The 21,252-nt window shown below is 45.3% G+C and overlaps 1 protein-coding gene across 1 annotated transcript in view; it reads right to left on the bottom strand.

The window, feature by feature from the left end:
- LOC144506761 (kinesin-like protein KIF28) overlaps window positions 1-21,252 on the bottom strand; it is an 80,161-nt gene that overhangs the window by 37,965 nt on the left and 20,944 nt on the right. Inside the window, exons 9-15 of the mRNA XM_078233118.1 lie at window positions 18,419-18,561; window positions 13,990-14,111; window positions 13,126-13,216; window positions 12,610-12,745; window positions 10,941-11,064; window positions 5,905-6,073; window positions 3,053-3,165 (exon numbers count right to left, since the gene is read on the bottom strand). Of these exons, the coding sequence (XP_078089244.1) occupies window positions 3,053-3,165; window positions 5,905-6,073; window positions 10,941-11,064; window positions 12,610-12,745; window positions 13,126-13,216; window positions 13,990-14,111; window positions 18,419-18,561 (898 nt within the window). The remainder of the gene's footprint in view (window positions 1-3,052; window positions 3,166-5,904; window positions 6,074-10,940; window positions 11,065-12,609; window positions 12,746-13,125; window positions 13,217-13,989; window positions 14,112-18,418; window positions 18,562-21,252) is intronic.

The raw sequence follows: 21,252 nt of genomic DNA, 5'->3' as shown, positions 1-21,252 counted from the left end.
ATTGTTTCCAGCCAGGACAGTTAGTGAGATTTTGCAAGCCTAGGCAAGTCGTGGGGGTTACAGATAGTGTGACATGAACCCAAAATCCCAGTTGAGGTCGTCCTCATGTGTGCGGAACCTGGCTATCAGTCTCTGCTCCGCGACTCTGTGCTGTCGTGTGTCGTGAAGGCCGCCTTGGAGAACGCTTACCCGAAGATCAGAGGCTGAATGCCCATGACTGCTGAAGTGTTCCCTAACAGGAAGACAACACTCCTGCTTGGTGATTGATGAATGGCGTTCATTCATTCGCTGTCATAGCATCTGCATGGTCTCCCCAATGTACCATGCCTCGGGACACCCTTTCCTGCAGCGTATCAGGTAGACAACGTTGGCCGAGTTGCAAGAGTATGTACCGTGTACCTGGTGGATGGTGTTCTCACGTGAGATGATGGCATCCGTGTCGATGATCCAGCACGTCTTGCAGAGATAACACCGTTCAACCATCACCAGGCAGGAGTGTTCCCTTCCAATCGGGGAACACTTCAGCGGTCACGGGCATTCAGCCTCTGAAATTCGGATAAACATTCTCCAAGGCGGCCTTCACGATACACGACAACGCAGAATCGCGGAGCAGAGACTGATAGCCAAGTTCCACACAGATGAGGACGACCTCAACCGGGATCTTGGGTTCATGTCACACTGTCTGTAACCCCCACGACTTGCCTGGGCTTGCAAAATCTCACTAACTGTCCTGGCTGGAGACAATACACATCTCTTCAACCTGTGTTTAACCCTCTCTTCACTCACATTGTCTGTACCTTTAAGACTTGATTACCTGTAAAGACTCGCATTCCACCCATTATCTTGTAAATTGAGTTTGTGTCTTTATATGCCCTGTTTGTGAACACAAGTCCTCACTCACCTGAAGAAGGGGCTTGGGGCTCCGAAAGCTAGTGCTGCCAAATAAACTTGTTGGACTTTAACCTGGTGTTGTGAGACTTCCTACTGTGCTTACCCCAGTCCAACGTCGGCATCTCCACAACATCGCAGCTCAAAGGTAGCAGGGAATATCCCAGGGAAGAGGCATAGTGCTTTTACAGCACTGCTTGTGGGCCAGGGGAAGTAGAGGTGCTTCTCCCCAAGTCACTCAGCCTCCCTGTTTCCACAGGATTGAATCCTCACCCATACCTTCCTGCATCCAAAGACCACACCCCTCCACCCCCAGAGCAGGGATCCAACACTTCCCCTCCCATAGATATCCATGGGCAGGATGATTCTGCCCTGTGACAATTTTTATTTAAAATTGCTCTTTCACTCACACTGGAGGCAGAATCACACTGACAATCTTCTTTTATATACTATACGAGGAGAATATGATTTGCAAACAAAGGTGGCACAGTGCCTAGCACTGCTGCCTCACAGTGCCAGGGACCAGGGTTCGATTCCCAGCTTGGGTCACTGTCTGTGCGGAGTTTGCCCGTTCTTCCTGTGTCTGCGTGGGTTTCCTCCGGGTGCTCCGGTTTCCTCCCACAGTGAAAAGATGTGCAGATTAGGTAGATTGGCCACGGTAAATTGCCCCTTAGTAGCAAGGGGACTAGCTAGGGTAAACGTATGGGGTTATGGGGATAGGACCTGGGTGGGATTGTGGTCGTGCGGACTCAATGGGCCGAATGGCCTCCTCTGCACTGTAGCGATTCTATGACCTAACGTAGCTCAGGTGTGCAGTAAGAAAATATTCATTTCCAAAGGCAAAGGTGCATTATTTCATTGTAATTTTGCCCCAGTCTGGGTAATAAAATGAAACATCGAACAGCCCAGATCACTGATCACAGTAACAAAGTACCGTGCACAAGAACTATTTTGGTACAATACTACCTTAATGACTTTTCTTTCCTGCAGCTCTAAAGTTTAAATAATCCCATGTTCTCTATTTTCCACTTGTTTTTTTTCATAGCTCGTTCACATGCTTACTGACAACTGTTTTTATCTCTTGACACAGTTGCGAATCAGAAATCCCTGTGCCCTACCTTTCATCCCAATAGCAGCTACAGGCTCCTTAGCTAGGGGGAGGCAAAGGCCTAGTGGTATTATCGCTGGACTATTAATCCAGAAACTCAGCTAATGCCCTGGGGACCCAAGTTCAAATCCCGCCACGGCAGATGGTGAAATTTGAATTCAATAAAAAATATCTGGAATTAAGACGACCACAAAACCATTGTCGATTGTCGGAAAGCCCCATCTGGTTCACTGATGCCCTTTAGGGAAGAAAAGCTGCCGTCCTTATCCGGTCTGTCCCACATGTGACTCCAGAGCCACAGCCATGTGGTTGACTCTCAACTGCACTAGGGTAACTAGGGATGGGCAATAAATGCTGGCCAGCCAGCGACACCCATGTCCGACGAATGAATGAAAAGAAAAGCTGAAGCTGCAGCCCGCTCCGGAATGTTCTCCGCCCCGTTGGAAGGCAGGCGATAAATCAGACTGACTCCCAAACAGGGGAATCTGTCGACATAAATATGCTCGAACATATAAAAAAAAGTTGCACCTTTTAGCATCTTCTCAGCCTTCTGCATCCTCATCTACATTCCCTTTGTCCCATTCCACTCCCACCCTCCCAATCTCTGCTGATTCTCTTTCCCCTCAGCTCTGACAAATGGTCATCTGGACTCTAAACATTGGCTCGATTCTCTCCCCGCAGATGCTGTCAGACCTGCTGAGATTTTCCAGCATTTTCTGTTCTAGAAAACGTTGGGTTGTCAAAACTACCACCCCTGTGAGAATCAAGGCCTATTACGATATTACATTATAATGCTAGAAAATATCATTAACAAAGAGAAAGAGCGTGTAATTAGCTTTATAAAATGACTGATCACAGTGACAAAATATCGTGCACAAGAACTCCTCTGTAACATATCATTAATTGTACCTTCCCCACCCATTCTATTGTGGGCTGCAGAACTGAGCTCTGTCGGGCAGCCCAACAGATTTCATTGCTGAGGCAGGATTATAAAAGCAAGGTGTTAACCACAGCCACAAGGATGGCCAAATCATCACAGGAAATGAGAAAACATACCTTGTCAAGTTCTTCACTTATTTGGTTCACTTGAGCCACCATAGGCATGATGGCTATGAAATCGTGAAAAATTCCGGCTAAATTGGGATTTTCCTTCTGTGTTTCACCGGCTCCTGAAAAATACAAGAAAGAAAATTGATGTCAAGAGATAAAAACAGTCTTGAGTAACTATGTGAACTAGCTATGAAAAAGAACAGGTGGAAAATAGAGAACCTGGGCGAATTTATACTTTGGAGCTGAGGGAAAGAAAAGGAATGAATGCAGTGTTATAGCGAAGTAATTTTGAACTAAATTGGTTGCTCAATATTGCATTTTATTACCCAGACTGGGGCAAAATTACAAAGAAATAATACACTTTTGTCTTTGAAATTGCATAATTTCTTAGTCCACACCTGAGCAATGTTGGGTCCTTTGTTATAAAGCATATTCTCCTCAGACAAGATCTTTAAAGAAGGTTGTCAGTGCGATTCTACCTCCAGTGTGAGTTCAAGAGCAATCTTAAATAAAAATTGGCACGGGATAGAACCATCCAGCCCACGACATTTATAGAACCTCTACAGTACAAAAGGAAGCCACTCATCATCCTGACTTGGAAATGTATCACCGTTCCTTCGCAGTCGCTGGGTCAAAATCCTGCAATTCCCTCCCTAACAGCATTGTGGGTCAACCCACAGCACATGGAATGCAACGATTCAAGAAGGCAGCTCACCACCACCTTCTCAAGGGCAATAAATGCTGGCCAGCCAGCGATGCCCACTTCCCACGAATGACTAAATCATTCGGCTCATCGAGTCTACACCCACTCTCTGACAGAGTATCTCACCCAGGCCCTCTTCCCCCAACCTTCTCCATAACTCCACATGTTTACCATGACTAATCCATCTAACCTACACATCCTGGGACACTAAGGGGCAATTTAGCATGGCCAATCCACATAACTTGCACAACTCAGTGTGGGAGGAAACCCACGCAGACACGGGGAGAACGTGCAGACTCCGCACAGACAGTGACCCGAAGCCGGAATTGAACCCGAGTCCCTGGTGCTGAGAGGCAGCAGTGCTAACCACTGTGCCAGCGTGCTGCCCATGATATTTAGCTGGTAGCTGTGTAGTGAATGTACATAGCTACTCAGATTCAGGTATGGCATTTTCCACTTTTCACTCAGTAATTTCTTTCCGATGGCATGTCACATTTTCATAATCGTTTTAAATCAGGGATGAGATCCTTCAGCTTGTGCAGTAAAATAACAATTACAATATTGTGTAAAAAGACTTTTAAAAAAAAAGGAAATTAAAATTTACTAGAACAACTGGTATAAATGATAATGGAGGAGGTTCTGAGGAAGTGAAGCTCAGTTTTAGCGACAAGCATGAGATCATTGAGCCACATTGAGCAGGGAGGTTAATCCTTAATCAATACTCCATTAGCGGATCTTGGGCACAACTAGTGCCAGGCCGGGAATTAGAAGATAAAATGGACAGGGCAGCACGGTGACACAGTGGTTAGCACTGCTGCCTCACAGTGCCAGGGACCCGGGTTCAATTCCAGCTTTGGGTCACTGTCTGTGTGGAGTTTGCACGTTCTCCCCGTGTCTGCGTGGGTTTCCTCTGGGTGCTCCAGTTTCCTCCCACAGTCCAAAGATGTGTGTGTTAGATGGATTGGCCATGGTAAATTGACCCTCATGTTAGGGGGAATTAGCAGGGTAAATAAAGATTACAGGGATAGGGCCTGGGTGGGATTATGGTCAGGACAGACTCGATGGCCGAATGGCATCCTTCTGTACTGCAGGGATTCTATGATTTCCACTCCCGATCACAACCCAGTGACCCCCAAGTTTTAAGAAGATCTACTTCTGGAAGCAGATTGGCATTGTGGACATCCAGCAATACTATCTAACCCCATATCGAGGCCATTCTTCTTCATTAGGGCTGCTTTGGTTATGTTAAAATAAGCCTCCCATAATCTACATAGGGCCTCATTTGACATTCCAGAACAGAACTGATTGGAAACCACACCATCCTCTCTGGCGTTACAGCAGAAGGTGTTCTAAACAAAAGGAAGATTTTGTGGGGCTTGGAGAAGTAGGCGTTTTGGGCCACTCCAGACTATCAAGTGGCCATTTGCACTGGCACTAATAATCCCAAACCTGTGAAGTGAAAGATTGCAACTTTTCCAGAATAATTCTCTCACAAAACTTCTAAGTATCATAACAGTGAGAATAGTGGAGTGATCTGTGCCAGTCTCTCAAGCGGGCACTGGAAGACCCCCTCCCTCACCCCACAGATATCAGGAACCCCCCCTCATCGGTGGCATGTAGAATCATAGAATCCTACAGTGCAGAAAGAGGCCATTCAGCCCATCGGGTCTGCACCAACCACAATCCCACCCAGGCCCTATCCTCATATCCCCACGTCCCCACATATTTTACCCACTAATCCCTCTAACCTATGCATCCTGGGACACTAAGGGGCAATTTAGAATGGCCAATCAACCTAACCCGCACATCTTTGGACTGTGGGAGGAAACCAGAGCACCCGGTGGAAACCCACGCAGACACAGGGAGAATGTGCAAACTCCACACAGACAGTGACCCAAGCCAGGATTCGAACCCGGGTCCCTGAAGCTGTGAAGCAGCAGTGCTAACCACTGTGCTACCGTGCCACCCCACCTCCCCTCGATACAGTTCGCTGGCATCCAGGTGCGCCCGATGGATCCCCCTGCCCAACCCTAACATCCCCCCCCCCATCAAAACTGCCTTCACGATCCACCCCTGCACGATCTCCCTGGCAGATCCGCCGCTGCATAGAATCCCTCCACCCACATCATGGACCCCACTCCCTCGGCACACTAACTAGCACCACCAGGCTGTCCAGTGGCCACTGCCAGGCACCGTTGGTGTGTCAGTTGGGAACGGCCAGTGTGCCAGGTGGGCACTGCCTGACCGCGCAGCCATACTCCTGACCACCAGGGGGCTTCAGTTGTCTCCAAACCCCCCAGCATGACCATTGCGCCAGGTCTCCACTAATGGAGAGCAGTAGTGGTTCTCGCCATTTTTGGGCTGCGCCCAAAGGCCGGCGAATTCCGTGCGCTGGGATTTGAATGGGTTATGCATATTTAAATGCTATTTTAAATATGTTAATCGGGCTCACGCCCTCCGGTCAGAGCCATGAAGAAGGGGCCGGCGAGAATCGCAAACTGTTTGGCGCTGCGTGCGAAACAGGCTTTTAGGCTCACACGCTATCCTCTGGGATTGGCGCAATCTATTAATGGTGCGGTGAGGTCGGAGAATCACCCCCATGGTAACTTCAGAAGGCCGCACTTGCTTCCTTTCACAGTTAACACGTGCAATTTCAATCTCTGGCAGTGGTCAGATGCTCTCATTAAATGGATATCTCGAGGCTGTTGGAGATACTTTTACTTGAATTTTATATAAGGGAAATAAAAAGCAAATAAAGAACTGGTGCTATTTGATTGCGATAAAACAAATACACCTGTAGATCTTAACCAGATGGTTATTATTTTTTGTTTGACCTGTCATGAAGACGACCAGGATTGTACAGATAGAGTTTTGCTTCTACTCCGAAGCACTGGCAATATGTGAATAGATAAGACCAAACACAGTTAGACATCAGATGAAACATACCTAGTTTCGTCTGTTCAAATCCTTCGATAGATGCCAATTCGGAAGCAAAAGATTCATAGCTGTATTTGTGAATTTTATCTCTGCCACTTCGTTCATGTGGGAAACCCACGTATAAGTAGAAGGAACAAGACCCAAATATAACTCTGTCCTGTTGAGGCAGAAAGCAGCTATCACTGTCATCATTTATGTACAAAAACATCACAGGACAGTGCAGGTCTTTGAGATCTGTACGAGACCATAGAATCTCTACCGTACAGAAGGAAGCCATTCGGCCCATCGAGCCTGCACCGACCACAATCCCACCCATGCCCTATCCCTGTAACCCCACGTATTTACCTTGCTTTTCCCCCTTACATTAAGCGGGAAGTTTAGCATGGCCAATCAAGTTTTAAAGTTTATTTATTAGTGTCACAAGTAGACTCAAATTAACACTGCAATGAAGTTACTGTGAAAATCCCCTAGTCGCCACACTCCGGCGCCTGTTCGGGTACACTGAGGGAGAATTTAGCACGGCCAATGCACTTAATCAGCATGTCTCTTCGGACTGTGGGAGGAAACCGGAGCACCCGGAGGAAACCCATGCAGACATGGGGAGAACGTGCAGACTCCGCACAGACAGTGACCCAGGCCAGAATTGAATCTGCGTCCCTGGTGCTGAGGCAGCAGTGCTAACCACTGTGCCACTCACAAGCTTCAATTTATTGTGTAACTTTTAAAAAGCAAGCATTTGTATCAATCAAGCTCTCAATGTGTTTAGGAATATTTCCTTATATTCAGCATTCCATATCGGAGATTATTAAACAGCTATTAGAAAGTAATTCCCTGAAGACTGAAGTTAAAGTTTGAGGTGACATTTCTGATGAACGATTGCACATTTTCTTGGAGCATCGAATTAACCAAGTACCACGTAGCTTTCTTAAATTACAGTAAAGGCAGTCGTCACTATAACCGTGTCTAGTTAGTATTGAAGTCCTGTTCCTAAGACTGCAAAAGTAACAGGGAGTCAGAAAGTTAGGTGTTCACATTCCACTCCAGATACTGAAACAGAAAACTCTCGGCTATCACTCCAGTGCAGCACTGAGGGAGTGTAGCACTGTCACAGTGTCATTTCTCAGATGATATGTTAAATCAAGGTACTGGGGGGGGGGGGGGAAGGGGTTTCATTGGCTTCATTCGTCAATGGCAGGAATCCCGATTGCCCACAAGATCAGGTGTTGGGGTGAAAATTGGGGTTCCCAACAAGATGAGGGCTATCGGCATTCACCCGACTTGCCCCCCCAGCCCCAAGCAGTTCCTGCCTATAGCGGGCAGTAACCAGATTAATATGCAAGTCTGCTAATTGTAATACAATTAGCGGGTTTCATGGCTCATTCGCCGGCCCCCTGCCATGCACCCAATCCCCCATTGGGAACTTCCCCCGGCGAGCTTTGGTGTTGGTTCACCAACATGGACCTGGTGTGCAGGGCCCCTACGTCACAGGGAAGCACCACCAGCCCCTCGGCTCCTTCCCCCCTCGGCTCCTTCCCCCCTCGGCCACCACCCCTCAGACCCCCCTCAACACTTTCCCCCCTTAGATCCCAACAGCCCCCTACCCCCTTAGCCCTTCATTCAGGCCCACCTTCAGGCCATGTGCCTTGGCAGTTCACTGGTCACCTGGTCACCTGGCAGGCTTTTAAATCGCTGCAGCACTCCATTCTGCAGCAGAGGTTTCCCTGCCAGAAGTTGCAGGTGTGAGCAGATTCCTTTGAAGTCCTCTAACAGTGAGAGATGTCAATTTCACTGGGGGTGACCCGTCCATAGCTGTTCACTCAGCTTTTATTTGACATGGCTGAGCCTTCCTAGAGTTTTGAAACCCTCTCTATTGAATTGAAAACCTCTGATCTCTTTCAACTTCATGGTACAGTGCTTTGAAATAGGCTTCCATTGACAGCTTAATGGATTTCTACTCAGCCTCCAGTGAGCTTGGTTTATGTACATTTCCCTTCAGGCTTGAATGCATCTCAATGGTTCTATGGTTCAAGTACTTCTATTGTTCCTAACTAAGACTTTACTAAGACTCTGGGTGGAATTTTCCAGCCATGCTCGTCCCAAACGAGAAAATCCCACCCGAGTTCAACGGACCTTTGCATGGTATGCCCCCCCCCCCTCCCACCCCCGCCCACTACGATACCCATGGTAGGTGGGATGGGAAAATTTCCTCCTCTAAGCCTGATTGCAAGTTGTGCATTTTCAAAGGGAATAAGTGGTCTGCAAAAGAGGAAGTGAAATCCTTTATTCCCTTTGGCTAAAGACTGGTGTCGGTGCTGCTTGGGACCTCAAGCGGAGGTCACGACCTCAGGCAGAGCCGTAATGGATCATCCAATTAGCACTTCCGGCTGAAGATGACTGCAAATGCTTCACCGTTATCATTTGCACTGATATGCTGGGCTCCCTATTACTGAGGATGGGAACATTTGTCAAGCCTCTTATTAGTTGTTTAATTGTCCACCATCATTCACAACTGATCCATTGGTTGTGGGATCACTCAGCTCTGTCTACCACACGTTGCTTATGCTGTTTGGCATGCAAGTAGTCCTGTGTTGTAGGTGTTACTCCTAGCGTGCTCTCCTGCATTCTTGAATCCCTGGCTTGGTGGTAATGGTAGAGTGGGGGACATGCCAGGCCATGAGGTTACAGATTGTGGTTGAATGCAATTCTGTTGCTGTTGATGGTCCACAGCACCTCACGGATGTGGTTTTGAGTTGCTAGATCTATTGAAGTCTTTCCCACTTAGCATGGTGGTAGTGCCACACAACACGATGAATGATACCCTCAATGTGAAGGCAGGACTTTGTCTCTACAAAGAATGTGTGGCAGTCACCAATACTATCTTGGACAGATGCATCTGCCACAGGTACATTGGTAAGGAAGAGGTCAAGCAAGCTTTTTCCTCTTGTTGGTTTCCCCACCACTTGCCAAATCCCAGTCCAGCAATTATGTCCTTTAGGGCTAAGCCAGCTCGGTCAGTTGTGGTGCTACCGAGCCACTCTAGGGGATGGTCATTGAAATCCCCCACCCAGAGTATATTCAGCACTCTTGCTACCCTCAGTGCTTCCTCCAAATGGTGGTGTTCAACATGGAGGAGTACTCATTCTTCAGCTGAGGGGGGATGGTAGGTGGCAATCAGCAGGAGGTTTTCTTGCCCACGCTTTACCTGATTGCATGAGGCTTCATGCCCAGAGTTGATGTTCAGGACTCTCAGAGCAATTCCCTCCTGACTGCATACCACTGTGCCATCGCCTCTGCTGGGTGTGTCCTGGTGGTGAGACAGAACACACCCAAGGATGGTGATGGTGACGGTGTAATTCTATGTCAGGCTATTGTCTGACTAGTCTGTGAGACAGCTCTCCCAATTTTGGCAGAAGTCCTCAGTTATTAGTAAGGAGGACTTTGCAGGGTGGACAGAGCTGGGTTTGCCATTACTAAAACTTGGTAAATAGGTTCAAAATGTGAGTTTGAGAACAGAAAGGATCAGTTGGACAGGAAAAATGATAAAGAGCTGAGAACAGTGAGTAAACAAAAGGAATTTGCTGAACATAATTAAAAACAGAAAGAAAGTCTGTTTTCTCCCATCGTAGAATCATAGAATCCCACAGTGCAGAAGGAGGCCATTTGGCCCATCGGGTCTGCACCGACCACAATCCCACCCAGGCCCTATCCTCTTAACCCCATGCATTTATCCTAGCTAGTCCCACTGGCACTGAGAGGCAATTTAGCCTGGACTATCCACCTAACCCGCACATCTTTGGATTGCGGGAGGAAACCGGAGCACCCGGAGGAAACCCACACAGACACAGGGAGAATGTGCAGACTCCACACGGACAGTGACCCGAGCCGGGAATTGAACCCGGGTCCCCGGCCCTGTGAGGCAGCAGTGCTTACCCACTGTGCCACCGTGCCACCCTGTTCCTCCTTAAGAGGAAATTGACTTGTAAGAAATGTTACGGAGGGAAGCATCCATGAAAAGAAGAGGTTGAGGAAGAAAAAAAGATATCAATAACTGGATGGCTTGAAAATTGAAGGAAGTTATTGGCAAATTTTTAAAAACTGGCATGAAATGGGGAGACAATGGAAAGATGAGTATGAACCAAGAACCTGCCTTCAAATGGCACACACATGATGATGATTATATAGTCAAGTTACATCTTTAAAGTTTTACAAATAGTTATCACAGGTAGAAATTCACACAAATGAAGTTATGCTTACAAGATGGTAGAGCTGATATTTTGTTAGAAGAGCTATTCCATTGACTGTAATCTTGGCCTTGTTTACGGGCTCGAGTAATACTTTGTCACCACAAACAGTAATCATGGCGTGCTTGTCCAGAATCCTAAAAATGCAAGGCAAACCCAGTCAGCGCTCAGTATTTACTAATCTTCCATTTTATTGCTGTTTACCTCATTAATACATCATCTTCAAATTTTCCTTATGGATGTCTGCACTTTATCTTTCAAAGTTGGCATCACAGCCCTGGCAACATGGACAAAGAGCGGAATACCAGAAGATTATTTCACCCTTGGCTGCACTTGCCAATCTCCGGGCACCTTGTAGCAGATTGATATCAGCCGAGCTCAAAAAGAGGGTTGGATGTCTGTGAACCCTGGACATGATATTGTGTGTATGGTGGGAAAGGAGGCACAGTTGGAAAGTGAAAGGATCAATAAATAAATGACAAAAAGGATCCATCGCAAATCAAATATTCCAGTTACTTAATCAATTGCTTTGATGCTGAAGCAGCTTTGGAGGGGGCTTACCATTGGACAACAGCAAAGTCTGCCCGAATCAGGCAGAAGGTCTGCTGCCCAAGCAAAGCAGTGCCCTCATAATGTAGAATCATGGAATCAGAGAACCCCTACAGCGCTGAAGGAGACCATTCAGCCCATCGAGTCTGCACCTACCACAATTCCACCAGGCCCTATTCCCGTAACCCCATATATTTACCCTGCTAATCCCCTGACACTAGGGTTAATTTAGCATGGCCAATCAACCTAACCCGCACATCTTTGGACAGTGGGGGGAAACCGGAGCACCCGGAGGAAACCCATGCGGACACAGGGAGAACATGCAAACTCCACACAGACAGTGACCCGAAGCTGGAATTGAACCTGTGTCCCTGACGCTGTGAGGCAGCATTGCTAACCACTGTGCCACCATACCTGATTGTAATCCCAATGGCTATATCAGCAACATGGCGCAGACTCTGCCCATGTGTACTGGGACTGAGCACACTGACTGCTGCTGGTCACTCAGAAAAAGGCCTTGGGCTCACCTTTCCACTTCTCAGGACCTACCAGCTGTAAAGGACAAAGAAAAGTACAGCACAGGGACAGGCCCTTCAGCCCTCCAAGCCTGTGCCAAACTAAAGAAAAAACCTTCTGCCCTTAGTGCGACTTAGATCAACTTAGTGTGAGGTTGATCTTTCTCTACATCTCAGCTATGACTGTTACACTACATTCTGCACTCTTTCCTTTCCTTCTCTATGAACAGCATGCCTTGTCTGTATAATGTGCAAGGAACAATACTTTTCACTGTATACTAATACACGTGACAATAATAAATCAAATCAAAATATATACCTTAAAATGGAACATCAGTAAAATGGGGAAATAAGAATACTGGTCCAAGCTGTATTTGCTATTGGATTCAGAATCTGGCCATTTGGTTAAGAGATAGTTAGTTGCCTTATGAACCCAATTGACATTAATACAAGACCATTACAGACCACTATTCGTTCTTCCCTGTTTTTTTTCCTTCTGGGAATTGCACCCCACAAGCTTAAATTTAAGCTCAAGTAACAGACTGCTTACCTGCACCAAAGTTTTCCTCGTTACACATGTCAACACTGGGAATGAATTCATTCCAAGGTTTCACTTACCCCAGTCCTTTCAAAACAATGTCCTGCTCTGAAACAACGGTTCGTCCAATTGCAGAGGTTCCTGAAATATTTAAATAAGTTTTTGGCTTCACCAACCAGTCGTCGTAATTAAAGAACACAAACTCATCCTCGCTACCTGCTTGGCACACAGCAAGAAGTCAGCTGATTCTATTGCAGATGAGAGTCAGGACCTCAGTAAATGCTATCAGCCACAGGGAATGCATGCAGACATCTCCCTGAATGCCGAGTACTTCATAAGGTTAAAGTAAATGCAATTCTGTCCCCTTTTGTTTTAACTCTTCCATGCATGAATCAGTGGCGAGTGCTTCAGAACAGCAGTAAATACTTCAACAGTCAGATCGAACAGATTGGGTCTTTTCACACTTTAACAAGCTTGTCTCTCTGTCACAGCAGCAATACACTATAAATGCATAAGATGATTAAAAGTCTCGATCAGTGTTACCCTCGCACCATTAGTCATGCATAACGGAGATGTTCTCAAAGCTTTCCCCCTACCCTGATGAATAAAGTATCGAACCACCCCAGACAGTTGGGGATCTTCATTAACATTCAGGAAATAGGGAAACTCTGTCACCATTTTCTCTTCCTAAAAAAAATAAAAATGATTGGTTACGGTTCCATTCTCTCATTTCTTTATGGATTAAAGGGCAAAATCTCATTGCTGTTTAAATAGGAGATTCATTCAAAATCAATATTCGCAGATGTAAAGCAATCTTAATTGCTTGTACTTAACGTTTTTTAATTACATTGCTCGTGCTTGTTTTCCACCAGAATAACGTGCTCACGTGGGCGTCAGCTCCGGTGAAAACAGATTTGATATTTATTTCGTTTTCGTGCTACATTGGCCTGAAAGAATTTTTTAAACGGATCAATTCTGCCTCACTTCAAGAGCTGTAAATTCTTATGCCTGCGCTCTTTTGAAAATCACATGCCGATAAAAGACGGGAAGCGCCATATGAAATGAGCTGTAAACTCCCAAGGAAGAAAAAAAGAGTTGTAGCTCTTAATGCATGTAAACAGGATAGTGCACTCCTGATTTTGGAACCCTACATCTAATAACTGCTGTAGTGATTTACCACTAGAACATATCTGTACAATAGATGGAGGGGGTTGGTTAGCTCAGTTGGCTGGACGCCTGGTTTGTGATGCAGAGCGATGCGTGGGTTCAATTCCCATACTGGCTGAGGTTATTCATGAACAAGCCTCTACCTTCACAACCTTGCCCCTCATCTGAGGTGTGGTGATCCTTAGGTTAAAATCACCACGAGTTAGTCCATGGCCATTTAGGACTATGGCAAAGACTATGGCCCAGTACTTTACCTTTATAATAGCTAGTAAGATACATACATGAATGATTACCTTTGTAATACTGCTGTATCGCTGCTCCCATTCTCTCTTTGCTTCTTCTAGTTTCTGCTGCCATGATTTCTGCATCTCTTTCAACTGCTGTTCATTATCCACAATTAGTCCTTTAAGCATCTCTGTATTGAATGACACATGTTAGTTTTCCAATCATGAGTTTCAGATTAAGATCACAAGTTATAACTAGGGCTCCACTTTCATAGCGGGCAATCTTACCGGCTTGTCACGCTGGTCGATCGGCGTGGTGAGCTGGTAAGATTGCGAGAGAGGCAAAAAGTCATGTTCACACCGGGTTTCTCGCTTCTCTCGATCTTACCAGCGCTGAATTGCCGGAGTAATCAGCTCAGGCGCGAGGCCGATTATAATATTCATGTGCTAATTTTAATGTTATTCGTGAGTCTGGGACACAATCGTCCAGGCCCCCTGCGTGGTGGGGGGCAGGGGTAAACAGTGTCCCTTGGGGGTGAACAGGAGCAGCGATCAGCCGAGGGGAATGGGAGGGCGGTGAACCAGAGCAGCGATCATCTGGGGGGCTGGGGGGTGGGGGAAACCTCATATTCCCAGTGTACTGTGTACACTTTACACAGTGCACTGGGATATCATGCGTAATGGTTCCATCTAACAGTCAGCAGCTGGTTTCCTGGCAAGAATAGACTCCCCCTACTGGCGTGAATCACACTTTGCCTCTCGCCGAAAAAACGGGTCTGAAACTTTCCCGTTTTCACACTCATTCAGCACTTAGAATTATTTTGATAAGATCAACCCCATAGTTTTTCATACATGTGGCATCACACCTGCAAAGAATTTAAGTTACTTCAGAAATTAAAGAAAGCAATTTGATTTCCAGAATTGAAGGTTTAGTGAATTTAAGAAAGTCAAAATCTGAAATGTGTCAATCCCAGAAATACAGAGGAATTGTAATGAATTCTCAGCTGGCTTATGAAGTGGGGGAAAAAACACTCATGTAGTATATAGTATTTTTCCTCAACTATAATGCAATTGAAAACATCCCTCATCCAACAGCAATTAACCTCAAATCTGTACACAATGAATAGGGGCAAAGATGTCATAGACTCTGAAAATAGGCGCAGGGATCAGAATGGATGCTGAAACCCAGATCCGTGCCTTCGGATACAGGTAGCATGCAGACCTCATTTAAATAAGTGGTTCATGCAGTCTAAACTAAGCACGGTGCTGAGTGGTACATGCCTGAGCAGGGAGTACAAAATCATGAGAGGCTCACTCAAGCTGTAAAGTTGGCATGCATTATGACTGGAGCACGTGCTAGAAGTCATTCTAGACATGACTCTGACATGAGAAAGACACATGAATGAAACAACTTCCCAAAAAGCTGACTCCAACATTTTTCAGGCCTTGGTGCAAGAGGCGGTGAAGAGGAGAGGTGCGATCTACCAATAAAAGCAAATTAAATGTATTCTGCTCTCCTTTTCATACAGAACCTCAGTGACCTCCCTTATACAACAGAGGACAGTGAACTGGAAATGTTATGAGCTCCAGCCTTGAAGGAGCCAGATGCCAAAAAGATTCGTGGCCACAGTCACCTACACAGCCACTCGCAATGCCGTCCCCACCCTTCTCTGAAGCTACAGATCAGCCTCCATCAAATGGCAAGTTTCGGTGGTGACCTCCTTAATGCAGTGGATACATCACACACTCTGCCTCTCACTGAAATAAGTAAATTGTTCCATGAAAACCCGGAGTGGATTTGGATTCTTCCTGGGAGCCCTTCTCCCTGTCGTTCATCTCCTCCCTCGTCAAGCAGCTTGTCCTCCTCCGTATTGCCTGTGCCAAAGCTCCTTATCTTCCTCTGCGTTGCCTATGCTGATATTCCCTGCCCTCCTCTGTGTCGCCTGTGCCAATGCTCTCTATCGTCCTATCCGTAACCTGTGCTGATGCTCTATGTCAGGGAGCAGGCCAAGGGGAAATAGGGATACCTTTGGGAGCAGGTGGTATGAAGTCAGAACCACACATCACGCCACCTCCTGTAGACCTTAGCAACTTCAACTACCAGTACAAACCACGAATCATTAACACAATTAACTCAGTCACAACGAGTAGAAATTAATCAGCAAAACGTGAAAACAATTGATAAGCCCTTTAAATAGCACAGGTGGAGATCCTACTGCTAAACTCACATTCAGTGCAAGGTTAAGTGGCGGCACTAGCTGGAGTGATTATCTTTTGAACGGTGGAGTAAGTGACCTGAAACAACTGCATCCATTCTGGTGTTCCCCCACTCACACTTTCGGAGAGTCTGTCAAAATAGCCAGAATCTTGGCTGGGATCCATTTATAGGAGCCCCAAACAGGAGTACGGTCCTGGTGGAATATAGGGTTCAAAGTGATCGGGTGGCAGTATTGAGGGTTTCTGGACCCAAATCCTCCAACATTCAAAGTAAACTAGTCACAATTCAGTGAATTGCAACAAAGAAAACACCCAAAGCAGGTGTTTCGTCACTGGCACACATCACTGAAGTGAAATGGTGCAGATTAGACCTTCTGAATATTAAATTCTTCAGCACTCTTCAGAGTCTGCGGGTAACCCAATGTCAATCACAATGCTGTGGGGTAAAATGTCACTGGGGTCTGAGTCACATCATCAGACCTTGACTTTTAAATCTCACAAGCTGTTCAAATCACGCTTGTTAGATTAGCACAGGGTTCAAGTGTAGCCTGCCAAGCTGTCTATGTGTTAACACCTTGCATACCCCATTCTCATGGGGTTAAGTTTTTGCATGTAAAGCGGATGAGCAGCACTTTACGAACTCTGTCCATCTGCTTTGCTGTGGCCTTTATTTGCCATTTGGCTCGGAGTTCCATATCGAAGGCTTGGTGGCTATTTCCCCACTCTTTTATTGTAGCACCTTGCATGTGTCATTAAGAATTTAGTCTTGTTTCCACTCCATCTGTCTTGCATTCAATTAAGGAATCTACAAATGCATTGACGCAATAACATATTAAAAATATGGAGTCAAATACATTAACATATACATGTGTGTAGTCTAATGCATGTGCTCACATGCAAAAAAACCAATAGAATTTAGTACGTTACCTGCAAAATGGGGTTGCAAGAACAGCAGTTCTTAATGTAATACCATCTAATCTTGCTCAATATTGAACCTGCCACAGTATTGATGCATAAAGGTTGATTAATTAAATTGGATTGAAATCCACCAAGGATTTATGTTTGTCCTGGCGTTGTGCAAGGTGTCAGTTTTGGATCAGTGGTACACGCTTTCATCATCAGAAGGTTGTGAATCTAAGCCCCTCACCAGAGGCTTGCACACACAATCTTGGTGACATTCGAGAGTTTGAGAGAATGCCACATTGCCAAGTTGTAAGTGGGACGTTAAACTGAGGCTCCTTTCCAATGAACGTAAAAGATCCCAAGTTATTATTTAAGGGGGTTTAGTGGAATTGGGGTCTTGTGGCGCAGTGAGTAGTATTTCTGCCTCTAGGCCAGAAGCCGTGAGTTCAAATCCCACTCTGGGAATTGGCAACCAAAAAGGCTGCATTCATAACACAGCCAGGTCGAGTCTCAACTTGGAAATCTTTCCAATACTGCCTATGGCAGGTAGTAGGAGTGGAAGAGTTTCCAGGTTAGCCAGAACCTGAAGAAAGCAACAGCAGTATCTTGCCAAACATACCATGGATCAATACATGGAAGTCCATGGTCACTAATCTTAGGGTACGGTACCTAAAGAGGGAGAGAGAGTGGAATTGGCGTGATTGACATTACATATCGCAACCAGCATCAATAAAACAGATTATTTCATTATTTGGGGGGGGTCACAGTGTGCACAAATTAGCTACCCAATTTCCCAATATTGAAACAGAGATCACAGTTCGAAAGTACTTAAATTGGCTGTGAATCACTTTGGGCATCGCAAGGTTGTGACAGGTGCTATTTAAATGCAACATCTTTGATTTATAGTGCCTTATGCACCTTCAGCAGAAAGGAAGAATGAAGCAAAACACATACATTTTTCATGAAATAGATAACGAATGGTATTTCATATCAGGTGCACCAAAGTTAAGCAAATACAATACGCAAGCCTCATTCAGCAGTAATAAGTCTGTCCAGGCAATAATTAATCCTAAACTATGTTCTGAATGCTGGGCATGTTTTCTACTTGAATTGTTGACAAAAGCTGAGAATCATTCTGAACTGACAAAATTAATGACGGTAATAGCAAAACAAGGGCAGTAGTGAGTATTGAATCATTTCACTATGTAAAATACCTGTAATCCTTTGAGTCAGCCCAGCAGGTATAAAGACATTACTGACTTACCATTACTTACCATTTCACTGGAATATCGGACGCCATAATACTGTATTTTTAATAAACTTTCAAATATCTCCACGGTAGGTGTTCAACCAACATGCAGCAAGGTAATAAACCAACCTTGCTCATCAGTGCAGATATCGCCTGCTTTCTCCAGCTCAGCAATTCTTGCCTGCAGCCTAGTATTATCCGCTTTCAGATCTATGAGAAGTTGTTCGGTTAGGCTTTCATTAATCACTGCTCTGTTCTGGATATTCTTAGCTCTATAAGGATGCAAAATAATGCACATGATGTGTGTGTCATTAGGCGTGCCCATGTGTCATTATAGTGCATAACTGTATTACACTACGCGACCACAGGTTATTTTAAAATCTCCAAAGTGTCTTTATTCAGCAGGTGATATTGTTGCACGTAATGTGGGCGTCAGAGGAGGATTTTGCAGTGTGACTTGGACCATTCTGATTTGGAACCCAAGCAGGTGAAGATGGAAAGCTGAGGCTCTTTGTGCTTTTAATAAGTTATGCCAGTTAATAAATGATGAGTTTAATATATTTTAGTACTTCTTGACATAGGCTTTGGCACCACCATAAATAATTTCTTGACTCCCAACCCCCACCCACCCCCCTAGTCTCCCAGTTAGGCAAACTGGGGAGGATACAGACTGCAGCCTAGATATTTGCCTTGAAATCTCGATCTTGTTATGGTTAATGCTTAATGTGTGTGTTAGTGAGAGTTACTTTCCACATGGGAAATATGAACATTGGTTTGCAGCATCTTGAGGGATGAGTCTCGTCATTGCACTGCTGAACATTATTTCACCCCTGGTTAGCAGGTTAGAGTGGTTGTCAGCTCACGTACTGGAGAATTCAACCATACAATTACAATGCCAATACTGCAATCAATGTTCACAGTAAAATAAGATTTAAATAAATTTTCCCAATGTTAGAAACTAATATGAAAACAAAAGAATATTGAATATATACTTTGTGTCCAATACCATCGGTAAAGAGAACAGATCACTTCAAGTTTTCAATATAGACCCTAAATTAGACCTGGGAACTTGAGGATAAGCAGACTGTTCTACAAGACAGAATGAAAGATGAAACAAAGGGGAAACTCAGTAAGAATCATGACTCAGGTATATTCATTCATATTTGGGTCTGCACAGTGGCACAGTGGTTAGCACTGCTGCCTCACAGCTCCAAGTACCTGGGTCCGATTCCCAGCTGGGGTCACTGTCTGTGTGGAGTTTGCACATTCTCCCTGTGTCTGCGTGGGCTTCCTCCTGGTGCTCCGGTTTCCTCCCACAGTCCAAAGATGTGCGGGTTAGGTTGATTGGCCATGCTAAATTGCCCCTTAGTGTTAAGGGATTAACGGGGTAAATATGAGGGATTGCAGGAATAGGGCTTGGGGTGGGATTGCGGTTGGTGCAGACTCTATAGGCTGAATGGCCTCTTTCTGCACTGCAGGGATTCAATGAAAGCAACAGATCATGTTTGATCAAATAATGGAGCAAATGCAAAACTTTACAAATTATAACCTTTGTGGTCAAAATAATATGATAATGCATATGGTGTGGATAGCAATCTGTTTGCACCAGATTTTTATGAATAGAGTTGTATACATTAAGATACCAGCATAGGAGGGAAGATTGGCCTGGCCTGGTGCAACCTAGATGTAGCACCAGCATCATTCCTTTCCACCCTACACACTCTCATGGGAAAGGCAAAACCACAGAGAAAACCCTTAGGCCTCTGAAGGAAAGAAATATGGGGTATTTACCTCAGATGCCCGGAGCTGATCAAACAAACATCTGATCAATATGACAATGTGGCATATTAAAGTTAAAGTTTATTTATTACTCACTTAGATTAACACTACAATGAAGTTACTGTGAAAATCCCCCTAGTCGCCACACTCTGGCGCCTGTTCAGGTACACTGAGGGAGAATTTAGCATGGCCAATGCATCTAACCAGCACGTGTTCCAGACTGTGGGAGGAAACCTACGCAGACAAGGGGAGAACGTGCAAGCTCTACACAGACAGTGACCCAAGCTGGGAATCGAACCCAGGCCCTTGGAGCTGCGAGGCAGCAGTGCTAACCACTGTGCCACCGTGCCGCCCATACTAACCACTGAAGCACTTACTTTTTATATGTAAAGATTTGCTACTTGCAGGAACTCCCTAATCGGAATGCTTGCAGCTAAACCATACTCACTGTACGTGATAGCAGATATTGATGACTGTCTGTAAAAAGAAGAATTTCCTGATACCTAAACCATTTCTATGTTTTGTAACAAGTCCTGTTTTCCTCCCTAAACTATCCAGTTCAAGTAGATCAGCTACATGGACAGACCAACGTTTCCATTATTTCAAAAACCTCACCCATATCTCCCTGAAATTTATGCTCATCGAACATTAAAAAGTCTCTGCGCACCAAGCTTATCTTGATGGCTGTTAAGCTTGGCCGTACCAATGAAGAGGCTGTCGTCCAGACCATTTCTGGGTCTGTTATATCCCCCATTATGTGAAAGAGCATTATTCCAAATGAGATTTGACAAAAGCTTTCGACAAACAATGGACTGCACTTTTAGTTTCATATTTTATTGTCCTGGCAATGCATCTTAATGCCCTCACCACCATCTCCCAACTGTTAACGGATCTTCAACTGATTATGTGCTGGAACTCCTGGGCCCTTATCCTGCATGGTGTTTACATGTTTGGAGCTTTCCTACCCAAGTGCATCGTGCTGCATGTGAATGTTCATGTATATTTATCAGGCATAGGTTGTAGGAGATGCAATAGAATCATAGAAACCCTACAGTGCAGAATGAGGCCATTCAGCCCATCGAGTCTGCATTGACAACAATCCCTATCCCCGTAGTCCCACATATTTAGCCTGCTAATCCCTCTAACCTACACATCCCGGGACACTAAGGGGCAATTGAACATGG

Source organism: Mustelus asterias, chromosome 18 (genome assembly GCF_964213995.1).
Source record: "Mustelus asterias chromosome 18, sMusAst1.hap1.1, whole genome shotgun sequence".
In the NCBI taxonomy this organism is placed as follows: domain Eukaryota; kingdom Metazoa; phylum Chordata; class Chondrichthyes; order Carcharhiniformes; family Triakidae; genus Mustelus; species Mustelus asterias.
This window is presented reverse-complemented; position numbering and strand designations above follow the sequence as displayed.